Genomic DNA, 24561 nt, shown 5'->3' on the forward strand with positions numbered 1-24561 from the left:
GTGACCCACGAGGATCTATTTCTATTAGAGTTTGATATCTCAGCATCTTGCACAGGCTTGGACTAGAATAGGCACTTAAATATATAAACAAACAAATAAATGTCAACATTTATATAGTCCTTCAAGATTTAAAAAGGCCTCATTAAATCATCACAATAATTTTAAGATATGGATGCTATTATTATTCTCGTAAGATTGATGAAAAAACTGAGGCAGGCAGTGGTTAAGTTTCTTGCCCACTGGGATTGGGGTTGGATTTGAAATCTGGTTTTTCTGATTCCAGATTGAATGGAATTTTCTCTCCCCACATTGTTACAAAGATAAAATTAGATAGATACCATTCATAAAGTGTTTTACAAATCTAAAAGTGTCACATAAATAGTGATGATGATGATGTTGAATTGACAAGCCACTGATCACAAGGCACTATCTTATGCAGTAAGGGATATTTGGAAAATATTCCCCATGACTTTTGTCATATACGCAAATTCTTGTATTCATGCTGGAGTCAACTTGTATTGAAATAGGTAATTCAGTGTAAGCATTTATACTTATTAATTGGCACACACTATAAATCAGGGACTACTTTACTGTTTTGTTGGTTAGGCTTTAAAAAGTGTTGAAAAATGCTAATAAAGTGGATGGAACCAAAAACTCTGTTATGAATCCATTTTTCTCAAAGAGTTGGTGGTTAAACATTTACTAGTACACCACTGAAGCTAGTTTGGAATAGGGGGGGAAAAGAAAAAAAAAGTAGCCAAGAAATATAAACTTTATCTTTCTTTTTGCTATTTCAGAAGGAGACACTCACTCACTTAATATTTAATCAAATGAAATTCATCCCTGAAGAGAGGAATAAATATTGTTAGCTGGAAATAGCATTGATTGATGAGGGTATGAGGAACCTGACCAATTGAATATAAAAGAGATTATGGATGGAGAGAAACCTTTTTGGGGGGAAGAAAGGGAAGGGATCTCATTTCAAGCTCTTACAGATGGGAAGATATCAAAAGATCACCAAATCCCCAAATGGTGGCTGAAGACACATTAGTATCTGCCATCAATAATACTTGCTCACTTTATTACATTTAGAAAATCTTTGGGAGAATATTTTAGGCAAGTATTACCCTCCACATAAAGTCATTACTGGCAACATACTGCATTCACTTGGATGGAGTTTATTTCTAGTAATCAGATACAAACTAAATTAGTTGACCTTGAATTTAAGATGTTCAACTTTTGTTGCTGTTGCTGTCCTGTGTCCAGTGATCTTTTTGATTCTATTGAGGCTTTCTTGGCAAAGATATTGAAGTGGTTTGCCATTTCCTTCTCCAGATTTTACAGATGAGGAAACTGAGGCAAATAGTGTTAAGTGACTTTCCCAGGATCATATAGCTGGTGTCTGATTTGAATTAAGGAAGATGAGTCTTCTTGACTCCAGATTTTCTATCCACTGCACCACCTTGTTGCTCATTAAGCTTTTAGGAGAAAGAAAATATGTATGTCTACATTTTTTTTTTTTTTGGCAAGGCAATTGGGGTTAAGTGACTTGCCCAGGGTCACAAAGCTAGGAAATGTTAAGTGTCTTGAGACCAGATTGAAACTCAGGTCCTCCTGACTTCAGAGTCAGTGCTCTACCCACTGCACCACCTAGCTGCCCCATCTATAGTGTTTCTTATTGCTAGATTGCATCCAATGAAATAAAAACTTCCTGAGGGTGGGACAGGCCTATTTTTTTTGTTTGTTTGTTTTATCCCTTAAAGGGTGGTATCAGAATACAAAGGGGAAAGGAGATAAATCGGTATTTAGAAATCCCTGCAGAAATCTTAAATGTTACATTATTTAATTTTATGTTTTATAAAATTATTTCCTAATTACATTTTAGTCTGGTTTTGGGAAACACTTGGAAGTGCTGTGATTTTATACATTTGACACGTCTGACCCTAGTAGGCATTTAATAAATGCTTGTTACATTGAATTAAATCAGAGATTTACTGTCTTGATTCATTATCTTTTGTTCCCTAATTCCCTCTCTTTAATGGGGGATGCTGTGAAAATTCTATGCAATCATATAATTTCAAAGTTGACAGAGAAGTTAGGTACACTCATCTATTAATCATATGTCCCAAAAGTCTCAGTGAAGCTTTGAGCTTTAATAGCTAATCCAAGCTGTATTATGTGTGGCAATCACATCCCCGTAAGTTGTCTCAGTAGAGGGGCTAAATCAGGTTGAGGGGAACCAACTGGTCTCCAACCTGTTGATGTCTTAGGGGGGAATGTCTATTCTAAGCATGTGAAAATTTCCTGGTGGAATGAATGGAGGAGAACAATTTGTTTCAATGGCCATGAAAATGGTGGAAGTAGGCACTGTATATTATAGCTAACAGTACATCTTAACTTAATGGTTTAAATCTAAGACTACTGGGACACCCATTATAGAGAATAATAAACTAGGGGTTGTTCAAAACAGGCAAGCAGAGGACAGAGGAAAAGAAAAATATACTGATCCACAAATTGGATCAACACCTGAACAATCTAAGCAAAAACACCACTGTAAGCATATCGCACAATGAGACACACACCATTTTTACTCAACCAAGTCTAGTTAAAATTTTTTTTTCAAAAACTTGAGAGGAAAACAAAAGTTTTCCTGAATATAAAAGTCTACATTTATAACTTTTGAATAAACTATAATTTTGAATTATATGTACATACATATATTTATATGCCTATGTATATAAAATTATTTTCATTATGCACCTTAAATATAGTCATTGTCATATAGTATGAAGGATTTACATATATTTATCGTTTTTATTATTTAGATTTTGAGATACTTCTATTAAGGTGATGTACTGGTATTTACTTAGACTTTCTTTGGAAGTCCCATTATGGAAAATGATTATTTCTGTGGTTGTAGTAACAGATTTTTGAACCAAAGTATAAGCCTATTCTTCACCATTATAGCATTGTGAGTGCAAATTTTCCTAAGGTAAAATTGATGAGCATGATAATGTTTCGAATATTGAGGGATGTCATGGAGAAAAAAGTTATGGACACTCAAGAAGAAACCATCAAGTCGAGTGATTCAATGAAACAAAACAAAGCCAACTTCTTTGAACATTTAATCCAATTTTATTTTTTTCATTATAAATGCCTTTTTATTTTTTTTCAAGAAAAGAAACTTTTTAAAACTTGTAAAGAATTTATCAAAACACTGCTGTAGTTTGGTGGAAATGGCTATCTACCAAAAATCAGGTTTCCATCGAAAACTTGGGGTGAGGAAGGGAGGCAAAAAGATTGTCAAATTATTATAAAATGCATATATTTTTTAAAGAACTCATTTCCAAGGAAAAGACTTCATACCAGATTTTTAAAAAAATTATCTTCAACTACACATTTTCCAGAGATTTTGCTTGTTTGTTTAAAGAGCAAAAAATGCTGGCAATCACAATATTAAAAACATTCCCCAAACATTGGTGCATTATTTCATTGAGAAAAGTTTGTTGGGAATGTTTAGAGATCTCCAAGGGTTAGGTTTTATGCATGTCTTTACATGTACTTACTCTCACACACTTTTGCATTCTTCTAGCTGTAATTCTACTAATAGGGACCGATATTTGGCACTTAAGGGCCACCAGTCACTTCCCATGCCCACCTCTAAATTAAATTATTCTGAGTGCTAGAACTTCAGGAGAACACCTGCAGAATACGTCATCCAGGTTCCCACCAGCTTCCACTAGAACAGATGCATGCTTAAAGCCTTAAAGCCTCCCCACACTCTTTCCCAACCCACAATTTTCTATCTTTTATTCAGCATTGACTCCAGTGCTAATGAAAGTCTTTATTTTTGTGGTTCAGTCGTGCCCAACTCTTCATGATCCCATTCGGGGTTTTCTTGGCCCAGATACTAGAGAGGTTTGTCACTTCCCTCTCCAGTTCATTTTACAGATGAGAAAACTAGTGTCTGAAGCTGGATTTGAACTTTGGTCCTCCTGATTTCCAAACCCAGAGGTCTATCCACTGTACCACCTAGATGATGAAAAATTGCTTTATTATATTTATTCCTGGTAAACATATGTTTAGGTGGAGAAGCAGGAATAAGCCAATTAAATGACTTTGGTGATGGCTTTTTCCATCTTGCTGATTTTTGCACCAAGTGGCTGGGAAGTCTTTATTTTAACTCAAGACATTTGGCATTGCTTATTCATATATATCCTGGAAAAGTCACTTAACTCTGCCTCAGTTTTCTCATTTGTTAAATGACTTAAATGACAAACCACTCAATTTCTGCCAAGAAAAACCTAACTGTGGTCATGGAGTCAGACACAACTTATCAATTCCTAATGGTAACAAAGTACACTGTCTCTCTTTGATCCTCACAACAACCCTGTGAGGTAGGTAGGGCATGCAATATTATTAATTTTACAACGTGGGTATAAATTTAGAGAACTTTTAAGTGATTTGCACAGAGTCACATGGCTAGGAGGATGCTAGTTTGTAACGTGGGCTTTTTGTTTTCAAGTCCAGGCTACCTTCTCATCTATCAGAGGAAAACATCTCAATGTGGGATTTCATTTCCAATATTTATGATTCCTTTAGCAATGATGAAACATATTTAAAGGGGAGGGAGTGCAGGAAAGGTTACTTTTTAGACCAATAACATTTAACATTATTTGTAACATAATATTTGGATGTCGCTGGGAGAAATTTATAGATGGAAAGAAAATGTTGGGAAATTTAGGAAGATAAAAGACAGCAATAAGGTCAGAGTTGTCATTAGACACTTTAATAACTTCTGAGCCAATCACAAAACATTCAGTATTATAATTACACAAAATTATGAATCATGACTATTTGGATTGTGGAAATGGACATTCTTTCTCATCAAACATGGATTCCATGCCAATAAATCCCCTGTGGTTCACACTCCTGAATCACCAGCTGGGATGTGAGTCTCTTCGGTTGGGTCTCTGGGGAGCTCACTTCATCCTGTTAAACTTCCTAAACACAAATTAATATCTAGTGGCAATGCAGAGTACAGTTAATTTTCCCTTTTCCGGATGTTGTCTGAGAACAAAGACTAGAAATATGTGATTTGGAGAAGCATTACAGATGGCATCCTGAAAACGTCCAGGAAAGGTGACCAACTTCCTACCAGGAATGTCCTATTATCCCATGTGCAATCTGAATGAGTTTCAGTATTTTCCCTTTAACAGATTATGACTGAAACATTTTGACACTAGAGATCATGGTGAAAAGGGAAATATTTTGGCATGAAACTTTTGGAAGGAAAAACAGAGGTAACAAAGACTTAATTACATTTTGATGAGATTATCTTTTAAAACCATTAATAAAGTGAGTCATATGTTTTGTTCTTTGTTTAAAAAAAGCTTTTGGTTGAAAATACATCATTTAAAAAATTTTAAATTTGTTAATTTTTAAAAATTTGAGTGGTTGAAAGTTTTAAATATGCATTTAAACACATTTTGAATATTCAATATGAAAATTCTCCTGGTTGTAGAATTGTTTGCTTTTAAAATGGTCTTAAAAGTTTTCCTCACCAACTTAGTAGTTCAAATTCAGTATGGCCATATTTTTAAAAAAATTCCCAGCTAAACATGATTATAGGTGGGCATAACACCTTCCTTAAGTGGCAAAGATGGTACCAATGCCAGAACAATGCCATCCAAGGCACCTCCCCAGTTGTGTGTGTGTGTGTGTGTGTGTTTTTTTGGCCAAATTCTCCTGCTGGTAAGTTCTTTCTTGAAAGTTAGTGCAAGATGCAGTGCATAGATTCAGGATCACCTGCAGAAGATTTAGCTATCCCGGTCTAGTTGCATTAATTCAACCTGGTAGCTTGTCACTCACAATAAGCAAAATAAATCTGATTAGTCGAGTGGTATATAAGTTACATTTCATTAAAAAAAATCCTAGTCCTATTTTTTTTGGGGGGATTTGGAAATAAAATTATTATGCACTAATTTTTGTTGTTGTTCAGTCATTTAATTGTGTCTCTTTGTGACCCATTTGGCATTTCCTTGGCAAAGATTGTCCTTTTCTGGCTGATTTTACAGATGGGGCAATTGAGGCAAAAAGGGTTAAGTGACTTGTCCATGATCACACAGCTAGTGTCTGAGGCCAGATTGACTAGGCCCTGTGTTCTATCCACTGTACCACCTAGCTGTTTTTATGGGCTAATTACATGGTCTGAAATCATTTCTACAGCTCCCCAGTGGTGAGTGACAAAAGAGAGCAAACCTTAAGATAATTTTTCCATTAAAAATTAAAATTGGAAGATTTTGGTTTTGCATTACATAATATTAATTTATACATATACACAAAACTATCTAGATACATGAGCTGCATTGTTATTTTTGGTTTAGACCTGGAATTTTATCCATTTAAGAACAATCCTAGAAACTCCCTCCCAAGACATCAGCAGCTCTCAATTACTTCAGAGTCTCAGAACAGTGTCTAGGGTTGCTGGGAAATGGAAACAATTACCCATAACTACAGAGAGAAGTGTCTGGGATAAAACTTAAATTTGGGTCTTCTTTTTCACTAAGCTATGCTGCTTGTCATTAGTTATAACAACTAGGAGACATCTCTGTCTATATAAGTCTCTCCCTCTATATGTATTTATCACTATTTGGATATGTATATTTGTATGTGCACACATGTGTATGTATATGTATGTTTACACACATATCCAAAGAGACATCGGAATAGAAAATGTGCTTACAGAGATATACCCCTTATGGTATTGTATATTTACTACCTATGAGTCTTTTCTAAAGTCTTAGGACAAAATCTGACCACCCTCTGCTGGAATCCCTGAGAATGTGAATGCCCTGTCTGTAAGTTTGGGTAAGGAGGGAGATTTTACTCTGTTCACTCCCCTTTAGAGAAAATAGTAAAAGCCTAGGCAGCCCTAAGGGATCTTCCACCACCCCAATCAGTCCTTCTGTTATCCATACCACCACCTTAGAGAAAAATAAATGAAATAAGCTAGATTTTTCCATAAGGGAATGACTAACTTTTTGCTATTGTGAAACAAAAAGGCAAATTAAGAAAAAAAAAAAAAACTTATGTTTACAGTTCTCTATTTCCAAAATGTTTTCCAGTCTGAACAGAAGATTACATAGATTAGATCCTCAATGAGGCATTTTAATGCCATGTTACGTTACAGAAAAAGACATTAAAATGTATACTTCCTGAAAGCGTGCCTATCAATTTTATTATTTATTTTTGCAATGCTGCATACAACATAAGTCAAAACACAAAATTCTTTATAGGAAGAAGCAGATATATTCTTAAGGAACTAGATAAAGATGTAAGATAAATTTCAGTGTTAAAAGGATATATTTGCAATTTTGAGAACTCATCTTGAGCAAACATCAGGATGGGGCGAAATTTTTATCATGTTACTGTAACTACAGATCATGCAAATGAAAAAAAAACCCAATGTTTTGAGTTAATAGTTACTAATTTTTTGTCAAGTATTTAATTAAGTTAAGATTAAAAAACTCAATTCTATACCTCCCTTTTCCCCTTTCCCCGAGTTTTTTGTTTTGTTTTGTTTTGTTTTTTGCAAGTAAATAAGAATTTATACCCGTACAATGATTTAGCAACTGGGGAAGAAAGAGGTAGACTTTGAGGATCTCTCTTCTCAAATGCAGGAGTTACTAAGTAAATATGCCAGGGTCCCCTCCCTCACCCCTTGATGAGACTCCTACCTATAGGAGTAAATGGAAGCAATTGATTGCAGACAGATAAAACACTGGTGAACTGAACACAAGACAAACCTGAGAATACTACTGAAGCAGCAAAAATAGGACCTATGTATATTACTAGCAGGTGCTTTGCTTAAAGAAATAAGTGGTTTTCCTAGATCCTCTGTACCTTAGAAAAATGAATCTCCTTGGATTTGGAGTCCCCAGTTACACGATATAAAACAATTGTACGTCATACATTCCATGAATAGAAAACTTTGGGGTAGATTCTTTAAATGAGGCTTTGGGGAAAAATGGGAAGAAGGGAAAAGATTTTTAAAGAGCATGCAAGTTTTTCACCTCTCCCAAATACCCTGTTCTAGAGTTTGTGCAATGGCCTAAGGCAGGAGATTTGTCAATGTTCCTCACTTTTTCTCTCCTGCAGTGAAAAGAAGAGTAAGGAAGACTCAACCAATGAAAAGAAGTTAAGTGTTAAGAGGTGAAAAAAAATCCACCTCTTCAACAAGACATCCAGGCTAATATGCTTTAAGAATATTAATCAAAGTCAATGGTGAGGTCATTTCCAGACACTTATCTTGATGATCTTGGTCTTAAATGTGAAAAGAGAGAGAAAGCCATTTAAAACCAGAGATCTCAGATGGGTAATTGGGAAGGGGAGGGGAAGAATCCCACTCAGCTGTTCCAGTTCCAAAGACAAGTTGGGGATGGCTTCAATGGCCGCCTCTTCCCACATCATCATAGGCCTGTCCTATGTGGAGCAGCTCAGGGAGTTAAAGGGTGATTATTCCCCCAAAGCACATACTCTTCAGTGTTATTCTTTTTACCTGTGGGGTTTAGGGCTGGCCGAGGCATTGTGTGTATGTGTCTGATGCATAGATCCTCCCTATTTTCAACTAAAAAAAAAGACATTAAAAAAAACCCAATTTTTCCAAGTCCCAAAGGATGTATTTTTTTCATAATTATTTTGAGACATAATGAATTTCCTTCTTTAGATCAACATTTATCCAAGCATGTCTGCAACCTTTCTGTGGGGGGAGGAGATAGAGTATTCAGCAGGTTTTCTTCAGCAAGCACACAGCTCCGCTTTAGGGACGGGCATGCTTCCAGCTCTGGAGGGAGGACCTCGAGGTGGTTTCCAATGAGCTCCAACTGTGTCAGGTTTGTCAACTCCCCAATGAGAGGGGGCAGAGTCATCAAGCTATTCCTCCCCAAGAGTAAGGTCTGCAGCTTTTTGCACTGAAACAATCCACTTGGCAACGTTTCAATCTAAGAAGAAAAAAAAAAAAGGTCAGCAACTGATCACTCAGCTCATGAAGGGTCTCCCTTGCTATACCTGATGCTTCAGGAAAGATACTCCCCCAGAGAAACCCCTGGAGCATATCTTAACTGCAGGGTCTGGGAACTTTTAAAAAATACATATTTCAATAGCTGAATTTCAATATAATTGGTTTCCTTCATAGTCCTTTGTATTTTACTTTCTGAATCTAAAAACAAGTTCACAGGGATCCATGATGATATAAGATCTCTATCATGAATCTTTCTTTTCTCAAACAGGGATTGATCCAAAAAGCTGAAAGGGCAGGCTTGTGTGTTAGTCAGTACCTAGAAGTCAGGTACTGAAGAGCTTAACTGAACTCATACCTAGTACCAATCCCTTGCCTCCTCTTTCCATGTTTACTGTATATCATTTTCTGGTACACATTTTGTGTTCTAGACATAGGCTGGACTCGTGGCTATTCCTCATATGAGTTATTCCATTTCCTGCCTCCATCCTTTTACAAGGTTGAACCCAATTTTCTTCTGTACTACCTCCTCCTCTCTCAGAGTGAGTGTAAATCACAGTTGTTTCTGTTGTCCCGAAACTCTGAGAATCCTTCAAGACAGATTTTTTTTTTGACTAGGTAGAAGAGGCCTTTATTTTCCTCATTTCTTACCTAGCCTTAATCACTGGTTGGGCATTGCTTCAGATAAAGACCTGTTAAAGATCTTAGTTTCCCACTGCATCGAGGGTCATTTCTAGTCATCCTGATCTATATCTTGTCACTAGACCTTACGGCTCCAGAGAATAAGGCTGGTGATTGCACAATCCTCCCTCACTTAAATCCAATTCGCTTGCAAATCATGACATCAGCTCCTCGATGCCACGGTCCTCTTTAAGAATGAGGGACAAACAGCCAACAACCACCTCCTCACTTCCAACTTCTTTTAAGGCTCAGTAAAAGGTTACTTTCTATGAGACTTGTTCTGGTCTTTTCCCACCCATTACTGATGTTCCATCCCATCTCAAAATTACTATGAATCAGCCTTCAAAAAGTGTTGGGCAAACCTGTGATTTCATTAGTTGAAAGTGAGGGACTTGCTTCACCAATGTCATTAGGGACTCCCTCTGCAATTTAAAGTCAAAGTTAGCTCTAAGCTTGAGAAATTAAATCAGAAACAAGACTTGAGAGTGCCTTCTGTCTCCAAGGCCAGTTTTTATCCACTACTCTGTGCTCTCTCTGAACTATGGTTGAGGTAGACAAGTCCCAACTTTGACTTTCTGTTTCCATGAGATTCATCCAGCACCTGCTGAGGCAGAAATCTGCTCCTTTTTCTTTATTTCCCCATATCCTCATCTTTATCCACAGCAGCCTTCCCTCTCCAGTTAACATCCTCTTCCAGCCTCCCTTTGCTTTGTGTACTCCAGAATTCCTGAACAAGCTCCACTTCATCTGGAATCTCATCATTTCATCATCTATCATCTTGTGGTAATGGAAACCTATTCTTCTCTAGAAGCCCCGACTACCATCTTGAATGTTAGCTTGGCTCATCTCTTAAAGTGGGCCAAGACACATTGGATCAAAAGTGGTTGAGCCATTCCATGCTCTTCATGACTATATTTCGTCTTTCTTTCTGGTACCATCACTCAGGAACTTTTCTTCTAAGAGGGGCACTCCATTTATAAGCAACTAAGAGGTACAGTGGATAGAGAGTACCAGACCTGGAATTAGGAAAGCCCCAGTTCAAATCTGGCCTTGGACATTTACTAACTCTACAGCCCTGGGCAAATAACTCAATTGTACTTGCCTCAGTTTTTTCATTGTAAAATTAGTTAAGAAGAAAATGGCAAAAACACTCCAGTATCTTTGCCAAGAAAATCTCATGGACAAAAGTTCATGGGTCATGTAGTTTGACATGATTGAATGATTGAGCAACAACAACATCCAGTCCAGCTTGAAAACACAGTCATTTATAATCCTGTGTCACTCTTCTTAACCCTTTCACTTCTACACCTCCCTTTTAGCTCCTTACAATCTGATGTCTTTAAAGGATTTTCAAATTCACTATGTCTGGCCTTCTGTAATGTGCATAGGGAGAGAGTTCAAAACTTAAAATGCAACATAAAAATAAAAAAAATCAAATTAAAAACAAATTCAACATGTCTAAAACAGATATTATTAACATTTCCATTAAACCCACTCTCCCAAACTTCCTTATTTTTGCTGAGGGCACCATCACCTTTCTAGTTACTTAGATTTGCAACACTGACACCCTTATCCATTTTCTGACAGGAGGCAAATTGTTGTATTTTGTCTTCTTAACTATCTGGCTACTCTTTTATGTTTTATTGAGGAGTTTAATCAATAACCAAAGTTATAATTGTTAGATATTTATTTTCTTCTATTTAATTATCTTGTATTGATTTTCTACCTTCCTAAGTCAGTACATAGTGTGTGTGATTAGCTTTGCTTAGGATAATTTGATCCCAGTTCCTACTCCCAGGCTTTCCCTATCTTCCCCTTCTGTATTCTTGTTGTATCCCAAGTTCCTTAAATTTATTTAAGTTTTTCTTTCTTTATCATTATAATTTCCTTGCTTTTCAAGAGTCTGGTATAATTCAGAATTCTTAACATCTCATTCCATTTCTATCTAGTCAATTATTCCTTTTACATTGAGCAACATTCATTTGTGTAAGTGTTCCAATAAGTATTAATTTACTTCTCAGTTTTTATTTCTTCTTTCTTCTAGTCTAAGCTGAAATCTAGTTTGTAATTCACATCATGATAGGACCATAGATTTAGTTTATTCTGAGAAACCTGCCTTCTAAGATATACACCCCTCCCCAAACAAAATATATTTTAATCTCCCTTTTCCCTATTCTCAGGCAGGTCAAGGTATCCAAAAGATGGGAGCGATTGCCTTTCCATACCACCTTGCCTTTGAGAATAGACTTGACAGTATCTCCATGTAATTTCTATTTCTTACCTCCTTTCTTCCAACCTGAGGAATTTTCCTTAGAGTTAATGTCCCACACATTTGAAGCATTTCTAACTCCAGGCCTAGTACTCTATGCCCTATGGTGCCATCTAGCTGCCCAATCTTGACCTTACAGTTAATTAATTCAATTTACAAGTTGTCTTTTGCTCTTGCACTTCTTACCCCTCTTTCTTATCACAGATCAGCAGCTGTGAATTACTGCCACCATATGCTCTTCCATTCTAGCACTCATGTGCTGAATCAAGCTAGACATCATACAACTGTAATTACTGCGTATACTACAAATCCACATTCATCCAACTTTGACTGGGTCCTTTATACAGTAAGGCAATTCTTTTAGAGCTCAACTGATTTGCTGCTTTGTTTCCTAAAGATGCTATGTAAAACCTTCTCTTTTCTCCTTTCAATTACTGACTCTCTGACCTCACCTTCTCTTCTTCCTTAACCTCCATTTCTTCTCCTCAATCCTTTGTAATCTGGCTTCTTACCTTATCATTCACCTGAAATGCTTTTTCCAAAGTTATTTTCTCTCAATAATTTGATGATATTTTCTCAGTTCTCATAATTAAAGAAATCCCCAAACCTCTTGTGTTTTTCCTGTTCTTCCTCAATTCTAGTGCATTCCATTTGAGATTATCTTCAGTGTATTTTATACATACAAAATTATTTGCAGATTGTTTCTCCCATTAGATTGTGAGCTCCCTGGGCTCAGACAGAGACCGTCTGTATCCTTAGCGCTTATTACAGTACCTAGTACACAGTAGTTGCCTAATAGATGCTTGGTGATTTGACTCTGCACTAGCAACTGGGGCCAGGATGTGGGACTGAGGACATGAGGGGTCTAAAATTGGGACATCATCAATCAGGGGTGTGAAAGTGGGGACAGGAATGGGGCTAAAATTGGTACATCATCAATGTCTACAAAAACAAATTCCAAACGTGAAGGTTGGTTGCTGATCGGTACAGAATGATGAAGGATGTTCAGTTGCTTCAGGCTAATCAGGGAAAACTCCTAAGAGAAGCAGATTTTTAGCCAATTTATCAAAGATAAAAATGTACAAAAGTAGCAAGAAAGCTGGCACTTGGAGAAGAACACTGACCTTGGAGAGGAGAACAGCAGATAAATTGTAGGGAAGAAATGGCTGGGACAGGGGGGGGGGAAGGAAAGGGGGTGAAGAGTGTCTTCAAGCACCATTTACTCTATGTATCTAGTGTATACTCAGTTGTGTACACATTGTCTCTTCCATGAACATAAATTCCTTGAAAGCAGAATCTATTTTTGCCTCTTTAAATTTTGTCCAGAACATAGCAGGGTGCCTTGCCACACTCAGTGGGTGCTTAGCAAATGACTGATTGACTGCATGGCTCTGTATAGACAGATCTATTCTATTTCTCTATATAATCTCCTATACATAACATTTATTAAATATCAGCTTCATGTAAGTACAGTGTTCAGTCCGGGGGCTAATGTGAAATCATAAAGAAAAGGTGCCCCCTGTTCTCCTGCAACTGAAGGGCTTCTAAAGAGCCCGTGTTCCTAAGGAGAATCCTACCAGTGGGGAATAGAGTTATTCTGACAAATAAGAGTCCACTTGAACAAAAGAACCTCATATGTTCAAGGTACTATTTGTTTCCACTGAATATATCTGGATCCTATTCCCATGACTCACTCATAGAACATAAAAGCACATACTCTGATGGCCAATTCATTTTTGAGTCTTTGAATTTCCAGGCTTGGCAAATGTTAACTACTCCTTGGGCTAAACTCAGCCTGGACTCAAATAACAAGTAAATCAATTGTGATCTATGAATTCTGCCCTCAATGACACTAAGCCACGTTTTGGGGAGTTTCTTATAAGGTCATTCTCAGTTCCTCTTGGGAAGTAGTGTGTATATCTATCCATCTATCTATATGTCCATCCATCTATTTGTATATATGTGTATATATATGTGCATATATATTTATATGTGTATATATATATATATATATATATATATATATACACATGTATGCATGCATGCAGATATATATGTATTTGTAAGAGGATATATCTTAATACTTAAGCTTCCTTGGCCAGGAACCTCTCTCCAGCCAGTCCTAAGTAGGACCATAAAACCCTATAATCTTTTAAACACTTGAGATTTCCTTCCATTTTCAGAACCCTTTTTCTTTCTTTCATAAGGGACCAACATGTCAAAGTGATGGATAACCTAACATACTTATCTTGCCTTAAAAAAAATCAATGTTATTACTTGCCTTCCCAATTTTCTGGTAAATCTCTAATGCTCCATGTTATTCTCAAAGTAACTGCATGGAGACTGATGCACTTTTTAAAATCCAAACCCCATAGAAGAAAGTACAATAAAGATGGCTTAAAAAAGGAAATTCTGGAAGACAGAACAAGATGACATTTTTTTCTCTTTTCTTTTTTTGCATCTTTGAACTCTTCATTCTTTTTCTTTTTTTTTTGCTGAGGCAATTGGGGTAAGTGACTTGCCCAGGGTCACACAGCTAGGAAGTATTAAGTGTCTGAGACTAGATTTGAACTCAGGTCCTCCTGACTTCAGGGCTGGTGCTTTATCCACTGGGCCATCTAGCTGCCCCTAACAAGGTGACATTTTATAAAAAAGGGAAAACAACAATGATCAATTGTCAGGTCTGGGATTCCTTTACTGTAAGAATTGGAATTCTATGATTTTTCTACTGATGGATAGAACTTAAATAAGAGTACTTATCGGCATGTACTCTAGGCTGTGACCAGAATGGATTTCTTGCTGTCCTCACTGCATCACCATCTAGCTGTCACAATGAAGAGAATACTAGTCCTGGAGTCAGAAACACCTGCACTCAAATAAAGCCTCACATTGTCTGATCTTGGACAAGTCACTTCATTTATGCCTACCTCAGTTTCCACATCTGTAAAATAGAGATAACAGAAGCACCTACCTCCCACAGTATTGTTGTGAAGATCAAATAAGATAATGTTCATAAAGTGCTTTTCAAACCTCAAAGCACTATATAATTACTAGCTCTCATCAGCTCTTAATTGAACAGCTCTCAAATTCAATGTCTCCAAAACACAGCTCATTATCTTCCCCTCTCTACTATCCTACTCCTAACTCCACTCTGTCTTTTCAAAAAACCCTCATCCTTTCAGTTATCCAGGTTTTCAACCTTGGGAGTCATCATCCTCAAATCTTCCCTCTTCCTCCTCCCTCATATCCAATCAGATGCCAAGTTTTGGCAATTCTTGCTCCAAAATAAATCTCAGTCTCTTCCCCTCTCTTCACCCTCTTTCTGGCGTACTGTCATAATCCTCCTAAGAGAACATCCTGAATCTAATCTCCATCAACCCTTCTTCATTTCATCGTCCAATTCAACACAAAGTTATTCTTTCTTTCTTTTTCTTTTTTTTTTTTTTTTACAAAGTTATTCCTAAAGCAAAAAGTCTGGATGGAAAATGCCATCCACATCCAGAGACAGAGAGCAAGCTATGGAGACTGAATGTGAATTGAAGCATAGCATTTTTACCTTTTTTGTTGTTGCTGTTGTTTATTTGCTTGTTTTTTCCCCTGTCATGATTTTTCCTTTTTTTGTTCTGACTTTTCTTGCACAACATGACAAATATAGAAATGTGTTTAAAAGGATTGCATTGAATCTATATCAGATTGCATGCTGTCTTGGGGAGGGGGGAGGTAAGGAAGAAAGAGAGAAAAATTTGGAACACAAAAGTTTTACAAAAGTGAACATTCAAAGCATTCTTTACATGTTTTGGGGAAAATAAAATACTATTGGAAAAAAATAAGGCCTGATCACATTGCTTTCCCTGATCAAAAAAATTCCAGTGCCTTCCTCTTGTTCCTTGGACAGAGCATCCCCCAATTTGGCCTAAGCATCTGTTGCTGTGGTTCAGTTGTTTTTCAGGTGAGTTTGATTCTTGGGGTTTTCTCGGTAAAGACACTGAAATGGTTTGCCATTTTCTCCTCCAGATCATTTTACATATGAGGAAACTGAGGAAAACAGGGTTCAGTGAGCTAGGAGGTATCTGAGTCCAGATTTAAATTCAGATCTTCTCGACTCTAGGCCTGGCACACTATGTACTATGGTGCCACCTAGGTCGGCCCTTCTTGCACTTGATGTTCTGAGGCAAACAAGTCTAACTGTTGCACCTCCCAGGTGACGTTCCTTCTCTTACCTGGGCTTTTGCCCAGGCTGCCCCTATGCCCATAATATGATCTAATGTCCTTCTTAGCTCTAATGTCGCTTCCAGGAGAAATTCTATTCTGACCCCCTCCATTAATCAGTGCCCTCTGCCCAGAAATCACTTTGCATAAATTTTAACATACATGCTTCATACTGTTATCTCCTATGGCTGGTATACACTAAGTGCTTAATAAATGCAGATTGAAAAAATCTTCTGGGAATAGGCTCAGAATTTTCACATCTCACTACTACTGTTTTTTTCTGTCTGAGATGAATACATGTTCCCGGTGCTTTTCCTGCCCCATCTTTTTAAATCCTCCCCTGCTTCAAGACCTAGGTAATATTTCCTTCATAAGAAGTGATCTCTCCCTGAGTTGGACTTAGAGCACATTATCCTCCTTTTATGGCTTTGATCACATTCTGTCTTGCATCATCCTTGCACAAGTTCCCCAGCACCCTCACCAGAACGTAGCTTAGACTCCTAAGGCTGTGCCTGAATCTTTTTAAAAACAATTTGTATTCACATCAAGTCCTTTCTTCACAACAATCCTTTGAGTTATGTCAAATCTTCCCTCCTATTTTACACAGGATAAAACTAAGGTTCTGACAGTAAATTACCAATGGCTACACAAGGTTCCAAGTTCGAAATCTCACTCTTTTGACTCATTCATGTTCAGCCACCACTTATTGATTGACCCTCATCCCCAGTGGACAGAGCAGACAAATCACAGCAAACAAAGAAGGGCCTGGGCTTTCCACCTCCAACTAGAGCTCCCAGCCCAACTATGCCTCCAGGATAAAACGTAGGGAGCGGCTGGAAGCACATAAAGGCAAAGTGACTTATTCATAGTCACATAGTCAATGGCAGAAGTGGGGATTCAAATCTGGGTCTTACGGGGGCAAGCCCAGAACTCTAACTCATATGGCATGTCACCTCAATATCCACGACACATCTATGCACCAGAAAGGTTGTTTTGGGTCAGGACATGTGCTTTCATCGGTGGGAAAACTGCAGGTGAAGAAACTTCCTCTATGCATGTAGCTCTGCAAACTCTGGGCAACTTAAAAGTCTTATAGAGTGACTCAATATATATCAGAAGTTAGATTGAACCCAAGGGTTCCTAACTCCCAGGGCCAGATCTCTATTCATTATACCATTCAGTTTCTCATGTAGCATATACAGTAAGCACTATCTACTTGTCTATCCTTAGATTTACCTGTTCACCTGCTTACTTTTCTGTCAATTTATCTACCTCTCTTCCCACCTATCCACTTCCCACTCCACCTATCTGCTTCCCATCCCATTTATCTGCTTCTCTCTCCTATTTATTTGCCTCCCTCTCCTACTTATCTGCTTTCCTCCCATTCTATCTGCTTTCCTAACTTCCTTGCTCTCTTCCTGCTTCCCTGTCTCTCTTATCTGCCTTCCATCCCACCTGCCTCCCTCTCCCACTTCTCTGCCTCCTTTCCCAGTAATCTGCTCTCCCTATCTACTTTCCCACCTACCTCTCTCCTTCTCCCCCTACCTACTGAGATCCACCCATGTCTACCTTCCTTGGCCTTCTGATGATACAAGTCATGGAAAATGAAGTCAGAACACCGAGATGAGGAGTGACCCAATGCACTTACATAGTTGCTCGTCACCGCAAAATACAGCAGGTTTGTCAGAAACTGAATCTCCTCGGGAATGAAGGTCAGGTTGTTGTAGCTGAGATCCAGATGGGTCAGTTTGGTGCAGAGGAAGAGCTGCAGCGGCATATTCTCGATCTTGTTGTGGTCCAGGTAGAGCTGCTCTAGGTTGGAGAGGGCACCTATCTGGGCGGGAATGTAGGCGATGTGGTTGTGCCACAGTTTTAAGCATGAAAGGTTCTGGAGATGCTGGAAGCTGATGATCTCTTCGATGGTTTTAAGATTGTTTTCTTTTAAGTTTAATTCATGCAGATGGATGAGGCTGAAAATGGAGTGAGGAATACGCTCTAAATCACAATTGATGAGCTCCAGGCTTTTCAAATTTACCATCTTTTTCAAATTATTCAACACCACCAGTTTGTTTCCCTCGTTATCGAGGGACAACTTCTGCAGTGCCGGCAGCGTATCGGTGATCACCTGGGGGATCCGGGAGAGAGTGCTCTTTAAGTACAGTGTCCTCAGGTTCCTGAGGTCCTGAAAGCCTGGAGTGGGGCTCTGTACCGCGCTCAAGGAGCTCAGGGTGTCAGATATAATGTAGCCGGACAGATAAAGCTCCTTGAGGTTTTTTAGGTGAAATATCCAACGAGGAATCTTGCCCCTTTCCGTAAATTTCAGGCGGAGTATTTTCAAATTGTCCTCCAAGAAGTTCAGCGCGGGGCGGTCCACCAGGAGGGAGGAATGATAAAGATTCAGCTCTTTGAGGTTGATGAGTGTAGAGATGGCGGGGGGCAGCTTGACCTCAGGGATCAGCTCGAGAGTGAGCACCTCTATCTCGGTCAGCTCAAAGACATTATCTGGGAGCCCACTCAGCATAAAGAGATGGAGTTCCACTTTGTCCTGGCAATTTTTCACCAGCTTGTTTTTGAGCTTCTCCATCGTCCATTCGTTATTGAGGTTGATCTGTTTCAGCTTGTTCTCGCTCACCTCTGAGAGAAATATGGAGAAGCGCTTGGAGTAGAGCGGATCGTACTGGTCTGCAAGGTGAAGAATAAATGCAAAATCATTCTTAACATCGGGGATGTCGCTGTAGTTGCTTTTCTCTCTCAGCGCCTCAAAGGAGTATTCCTTCAGGGAACTCCTCAGCATCCACCACAAGCTGTACGAAGAGGTGAGGCCATAGAATAGAACCATAATCACATAAAACGAAGCGAGTACCTGAAATATCTCTGCTAAGGCATAGACGCAGTGGTAGCGTTTATATCCCGTGAAGGCCTGCATGTCAATGGGGCAGTCGATTTCTAGGGTGATATAGGTCAAAAAATATGGGACGTAAGCTATGATAATGAGAAATAAAATGACTTTGATTATGATCTGCTTCATGTAGACTCTGTAGATGACATCCTTCTGCTCCACATGCAATCGAAATCTTTTTACTTTTTCAAAAATGGCTTTCGCTTGCTCTCCTTCTTTTTTGTCTAGGACGCTGGAGGTTGGGCTTTCGAGACCGGTCTCCATGTTTGCCTGCCCGATGTGTAACGACTGCTTGCTAGCACTGGTGTTTGTAGATAAGCCAGAGGGTGAAAAAAGAACTCTGGACTTTCGGAGGGGGACACTTACAGACTGTTCAGCTACGGTTTCTGAAAGAGCGCGAGTGGTCCAGGGAGAATCAAAACACTTATGGAGGATGGAGACGAAATGCTCGATTCTAGAACTGGTGCTGGGGTAGTGAAGCCAGAAGTTACTGCACGCGGCAAAGATGAGGGTGTGCAAGAGCACCAGGTAAGGGAAGAACTTGGCGAACCAATGGAGCTGCTTTTCGTAGCACACCGCGTCAATATAGGCGTATTGCTGCTTGTGAAGGTCGTTCTGGATCCGGATGGGTGGCGTCACTTGGGACACAGAATTCGAGGGGGTGTTGTTGACTTTAAACATATCCAAAGGCACTACACAACGATCGTTGAGTTCTACTTTACAAGGAAGACAGCACAAGATTTTGGTATCAGCAAGCTGGAGAGCTCCAGACAACACCGCAACCAGCAACATAATCAGGGTGAGATAGTACCAGAAGACATCCCACCATGGTTTCAATATGTGACAGGATGACTGGGAGTCTGCTATATACTTGAGCTCTGATAGTGAGAGCATGGTGTTCACTTGGAAGAAGACAGCAACTGGAAAAGAACAGCGAAGAAAATCAGTCAAGCAGGGATCCCCAACAGCTGCTTTTAATCACACGACTCAATAGCTAGCATTTACAGAGCCCCTGAAGGTTGGCTTTAGAAATATTTTCTTACTCGATCCTCACAACAAGCTGGTTGGTAGGTGCTATTATTATTTCTATTTTTCAGATGGAGAAACTGAGGTTGAATGAGGTTTAATCATTTGCTCAAAGTCACAATGTTTTGAGGCTGAATTTAATTTTTCTGAATCTAAATCCAACAGTCTTATCCATTGTGTCATTTACCTATCATCATCATCATCATCATCATCATCACATTTATATTGTGTTTGGAAGTTTTAAAAATGTGCTTTAAAATATCATGACCTTTTATCCTCATAACAACCCTCATTTAACAGATGAGGAAACTGAGGCAGGCATTAAGTAAATTACCTCTTCAGGGTCACAGCACTAGGTTTTGAGGCTGAATTTGAACTCAAGTATTTCTGGTTCCAAATCCAGCAGTCTATCCATCATCATGTCATCCACCTGTCATCATCACCATCCTCATCCTCATATCCATTATCATTGATATCATCCTCATCACATTTATATAATGCTTGGAGGTTTTAAAAAGGTACTCCCAAAATAATATGACCTTTACCTCATAACGACCCTGGGAGGTAGGTGCTATTAGCACTCACTTGCTTTACAAATGAGGCAGGCAGAAGTGAATTAAATGACCTGTCCAGGGTCACACAGCTAATAAATGTTTTGAGGGTGGTTTTCCTGGCTCCATGGCAAGGGCACTCTATCCACTGCATCTTCTCCTTTGCTTCCTTTCAGTTTTTTTCCCCTGTAATGTCTGATTCTTTATGACTCCATTTAGCAGAGATAGTTGGATGGTTTGTCATTCCTTCTCCAGCCCATTTTACAGATAAGGAAATTGAGGCAAACAGGATTAAGTGGCTGGACCAAGGTGACACAGCTAGTAAGTGTTTGAGGCCATATCTGAACTCAGGAAGAGGAGTCTTCTTGAGGTCCAGCGCTCTATCCATTTCACCACTTACCTGCCTCTAAATAAAATCTTGGTGCCCAGAAGAGTGACAATGGGCAGACAAACAAGCTTCTTATCAAACATGCTGCCTTCTTAAGAAGGAATAGGTTGAAGGCAGGTGGATGGATTGACTGGTCAAAGAGAGACCCACTTACCTGATTTTTATTGGGACTCTCAAGGCAGGCCAAGTCCTTGGGAAGGAAGAGCACGGACTTGGTTTGGGGATCCTGGTACAGAGCTTTCCTTCCTGCCTAAATCCACACCTAAGCCTCTGTGAAAGCAGGGAAGAGATGCCACTCAATAAAGAACCATTTACCTTCATCAAATTGTCTTCAAAATTGAGCTTCTAAAGAAACCCAAGCCACCTTCTTTTAACTGACAGTGGGTACGTTGTTCTCAGAACATTTCCAGCCCACTTTCTCTTCCCCAAGGAATCTGAATAAAACCCTCAGAATTTGGAATTCATTCAACCCAGGGGATCTCCTTTGCCACACCCCATGGATAGAATTCTGGGAGGGCGTATGTGTCTGTGAACTTGAATAGGAAAAAAAAAAAAAAAAAACTTCACATGCATATTTCATCATAATCGGTTTCTTTGATAATTCTATGCTTTTCATTTTAGATATTTAAATACATTTTTCTTAAAGGGGATTCGTAGATTTCACAGGCTGTCAGAAGGCATTCAGGTCACAAAAATAGTTAAAAATTCTAACTCCAGGAAGCTTCATCTGGGACTTATCAATGTACTTTTAGCACATGGTCTCATTTAAACTCTACTCAGAGAAAATGTCACAGCTCTATTCTCCTTTAAGCAAGCTCTCTTTGAACAATATGGTTCCACATTGGACTTCAGAATCTTTGAAAGCTGGGCAACAACAGGGTCAGCCGCCAGGGTCAGAACTGTTCTGAATAAATAAATGGCCGCATTCTGAGAAATGTCTCTCGTGCACAAAATTATCTGCAGTTTTAAAGATGAGACCACTGCTTCTGAGTCACAGATTATGACAAATGATTAAGTGCTTGGCACAGCTGGACTGTATTCTATTATTTAAATGGTGTTTTCTCTTTAGGAAAACAAACTGAATTTTCCAGTCCAAAATTAGAAAGCTTTTTGTTCAATCCTAAAAGGAAAATGTTCTCTTTCCCCTTACTTCTTTCCTTGCTCTGCTTTGGACTCATTACTAAGCTCTTCCAAACTCATTAGTTCCTCAGGACAAAGACCACCACTCACTGGGATGTGGCAAGACCAGTAAAGTGGAACACGGGATGACCGGTGACCAAGTCTACACAAGTAGCTCAATTTGACCAAAGGCCTACAGAAGGGTCAGTGGGAGATGTAGGCTTGGTTAAGAACTTCCATCACAACTATGTTCTCAGAGGATGGGTGGTTACAGAGGGACTGAGATTTGCATCACATTCCCATGGAGAAGAAGATAAATCCCTTGGAGTTCTGCACTACCATCATTGATGAAGGGCTAAAATAGTGCTAACATTTTATTTTTCCTTCTTTGAAGCTACTGAGGGACTCTCGGATGAGATTTAAGATGTATAAAAGACTAAAGCAGGAACATTACCAAGGCCCAAATATCCTAATTTGACATTAACCTATACTACTAATACTGCCAGGAAGGCAAAAGCTTATGATGAGATAAGGCTTGTGAAAAATGACTTTCCAAATTAGTCTAGGAAGAAAGAAAACAAGTTTGTCTGGAACACCTACTATGAGCCAGTACTGGGTTAAATTCTTGGGTCCTCACAATGACCTTGGGAAGCAGACACTAATATTATCCCCATTTTACAGACAAGGACACTGAGGCAGACAGAAGTTAAGTGAACTGCTCAGGGTCATACATAAATCTAAGTCTGGATTTGAATCCAGGTTCAGTGTTCCACAATTATTGACATGAAATCGAAGCTGAAAAGTGGAGATAAAAGGGTAAGAGGGTGACCAGCCACTTTAAAAATATGCAAAGGTCTAATAATAGGTAGCATTTCCATAAAAGTTTAAGGTTTACCAAATTATATATGTGCACATGTACAAGTATGTATGTGTGTTCTTGTTTTAATAGCTTTAAGCTGTGCTAAGATTTTTGGGATACCCTATATGATCTCAATAAATGTCAAGCCCAGATAACTTGGGAACAATTGGAAAGACATCTTCAAGGGTTTGAAGGTCTGTCTTCTAGAAGAGAGATTAGATTTATTCCCTTTAGCCTCCCATTACAGAACGAGATACTAGTAGGAAATAGAACTCCATGTAAGAGAAACACATTGATTAATTTACATATCATGTCTTCCACCCCACTACCCAGATGATCTGGGAAAGATGGGAAAGACATTTCCAATTGTTAGCACTCCACCTACTCTTTATATTTCTTCTCTATGTATTTAACTGTGCACATGCTGATGCCTCCCAGAGGAAGGTAAGATGCTTGAAGATGAAGAATTATTTCATATTTTCTTTGCTACCTGGTACCTAAGTGCTTAGGAAATATTTACAAAATTGAAGGGAAATTTTCTACCCAAATTATTTAAGTTTGGAGGAACTGGTTGTCCTAAGGGGGCTCCTGTGCAATTGAGGTTGTCAAGTCAACTGGCTGGAAGCCCATTACAGATCCTTTCTAACTCCTTAATATCCTGCACTGTATCCTTATCCTGAAAATGGGGCACAACAAAACCGATCAGAAGATGCCATCAAGTAAGTACCATTGGGGGAAATTAGAGAGAATGGGAAAGATGCAGTTTTGTTGTTTAAATGAGGAAGTGAAATAACACTCCAGAAATTTCAGAATGGTAGTTTTGAGAACAGCTTCTGGGAAAAAAATCTATAAGGAAACAAGTTGATGAAAAAAAGGATATACCAAATTAATATCACTGGTCCCTCCTCTATGTCCCTATTTTTGGCATGGAGGCAACCTGGAATTTAGAAAAGGGAAAAGGAGAGTTCAGAAAACTTGAGAATGGTAATCTTGACATCCACCTCTAGAAAAATTCCAGAAGAGACTGGAACAGACTGACTACAAGATACCATGCTATGGCTTCTCAAAGCATGGAGTCCTAGCTTGGGATTCTAAAAGGTTAATGTCTAAGAAGTTTCAGCAGGGAGAGCTCTTATGACTTTCTAATCTAGGACAGACTGTGTGTCTACTCTCTAAGAAGCAGCCTGGCTATGCTCAGAGAGGTTAGATGCAAAGAGATGGCTTTTGATTTTGGCCACACTACTCTTGAAGGTCACTGAAAGTTTACAATCCTTACTGGGGGAGAGGAGACCCTGATTTTCAATTCTTCAAGGTTGGGCAATTTTGAAAATGTGGCTACTCCCTCTGTTAACACTGATCAAATCTACATCTAAACTGGAAAACTGCAAGACTACCAAAGATGCAGGGTCCTTGATTTAAACAAGATGTAGGAAAATGTCTTTCAGGGTATCTTTGTGGAAAAAGATGGAAAAATGTAGGGAAGAGAAGGCAAGACGCATTTCTTAATTGCATGTGGTATTAAGTGCTTTGCAAAGATTATT

At 38.8% G+C, this 24561-nt stretch overlaps 1 protein-coding gene across 2 annotated transcripts in view; it reads right to left on the reverse strand.

Annotated features, from left to right (window-relative positions):
* Positions 1 to 8659: 8659 nt before the first annotated feature.
* Positions 8660 to 24561, reverse strand: part of LRRC8B (leucine rich repeat containing 8 VRAC subunit B) — a 108967-nt gene continuing 93065 nt past the window's right edge. The window contains exons 4-6 of one of the 2 annotated variants that reach the window (XM_074266285.1): positions 21197 to 21312; positions 17827 to 19997; positions 8660 to 9002 (exon numbers count right to left, since the gene is read on the reverse strand). In XM_074266285.1, the coding sequence (XP_074122386.1) occupies positions 8730 to 9002; positions 17827 to 19971 (2418 nt within the window). In that variant the 5' untranslated portion in view covers positions 19972 to 19997; positions 21197 to 21312 and the 3' untranslated portion in view covers positions 8660 to 8729. The remainder of the gene's footprint in view (positions 9003 to 17826; positions 19998 to 21196; positions 21313 to 24561) is intronic. The other variant, XM_074266284.1, reaches the window with a different exon arrangement.

This window comes from Sminthopsis crassicaudata, chromosome 4, assembly GCF_048593235.1.
Source record: "Sminthopsis crassicaudata isolate SCR6 chromosome 4, ASM4859323v1, whole genome shotgun sequence".
Lineage (NCBI taxonomy): Eukaryota > Metazoa > Chordata > Mammalia > Dasyuromorphia > Dasyuridae > Sminthopsis > Sminthopsis crassicaudata.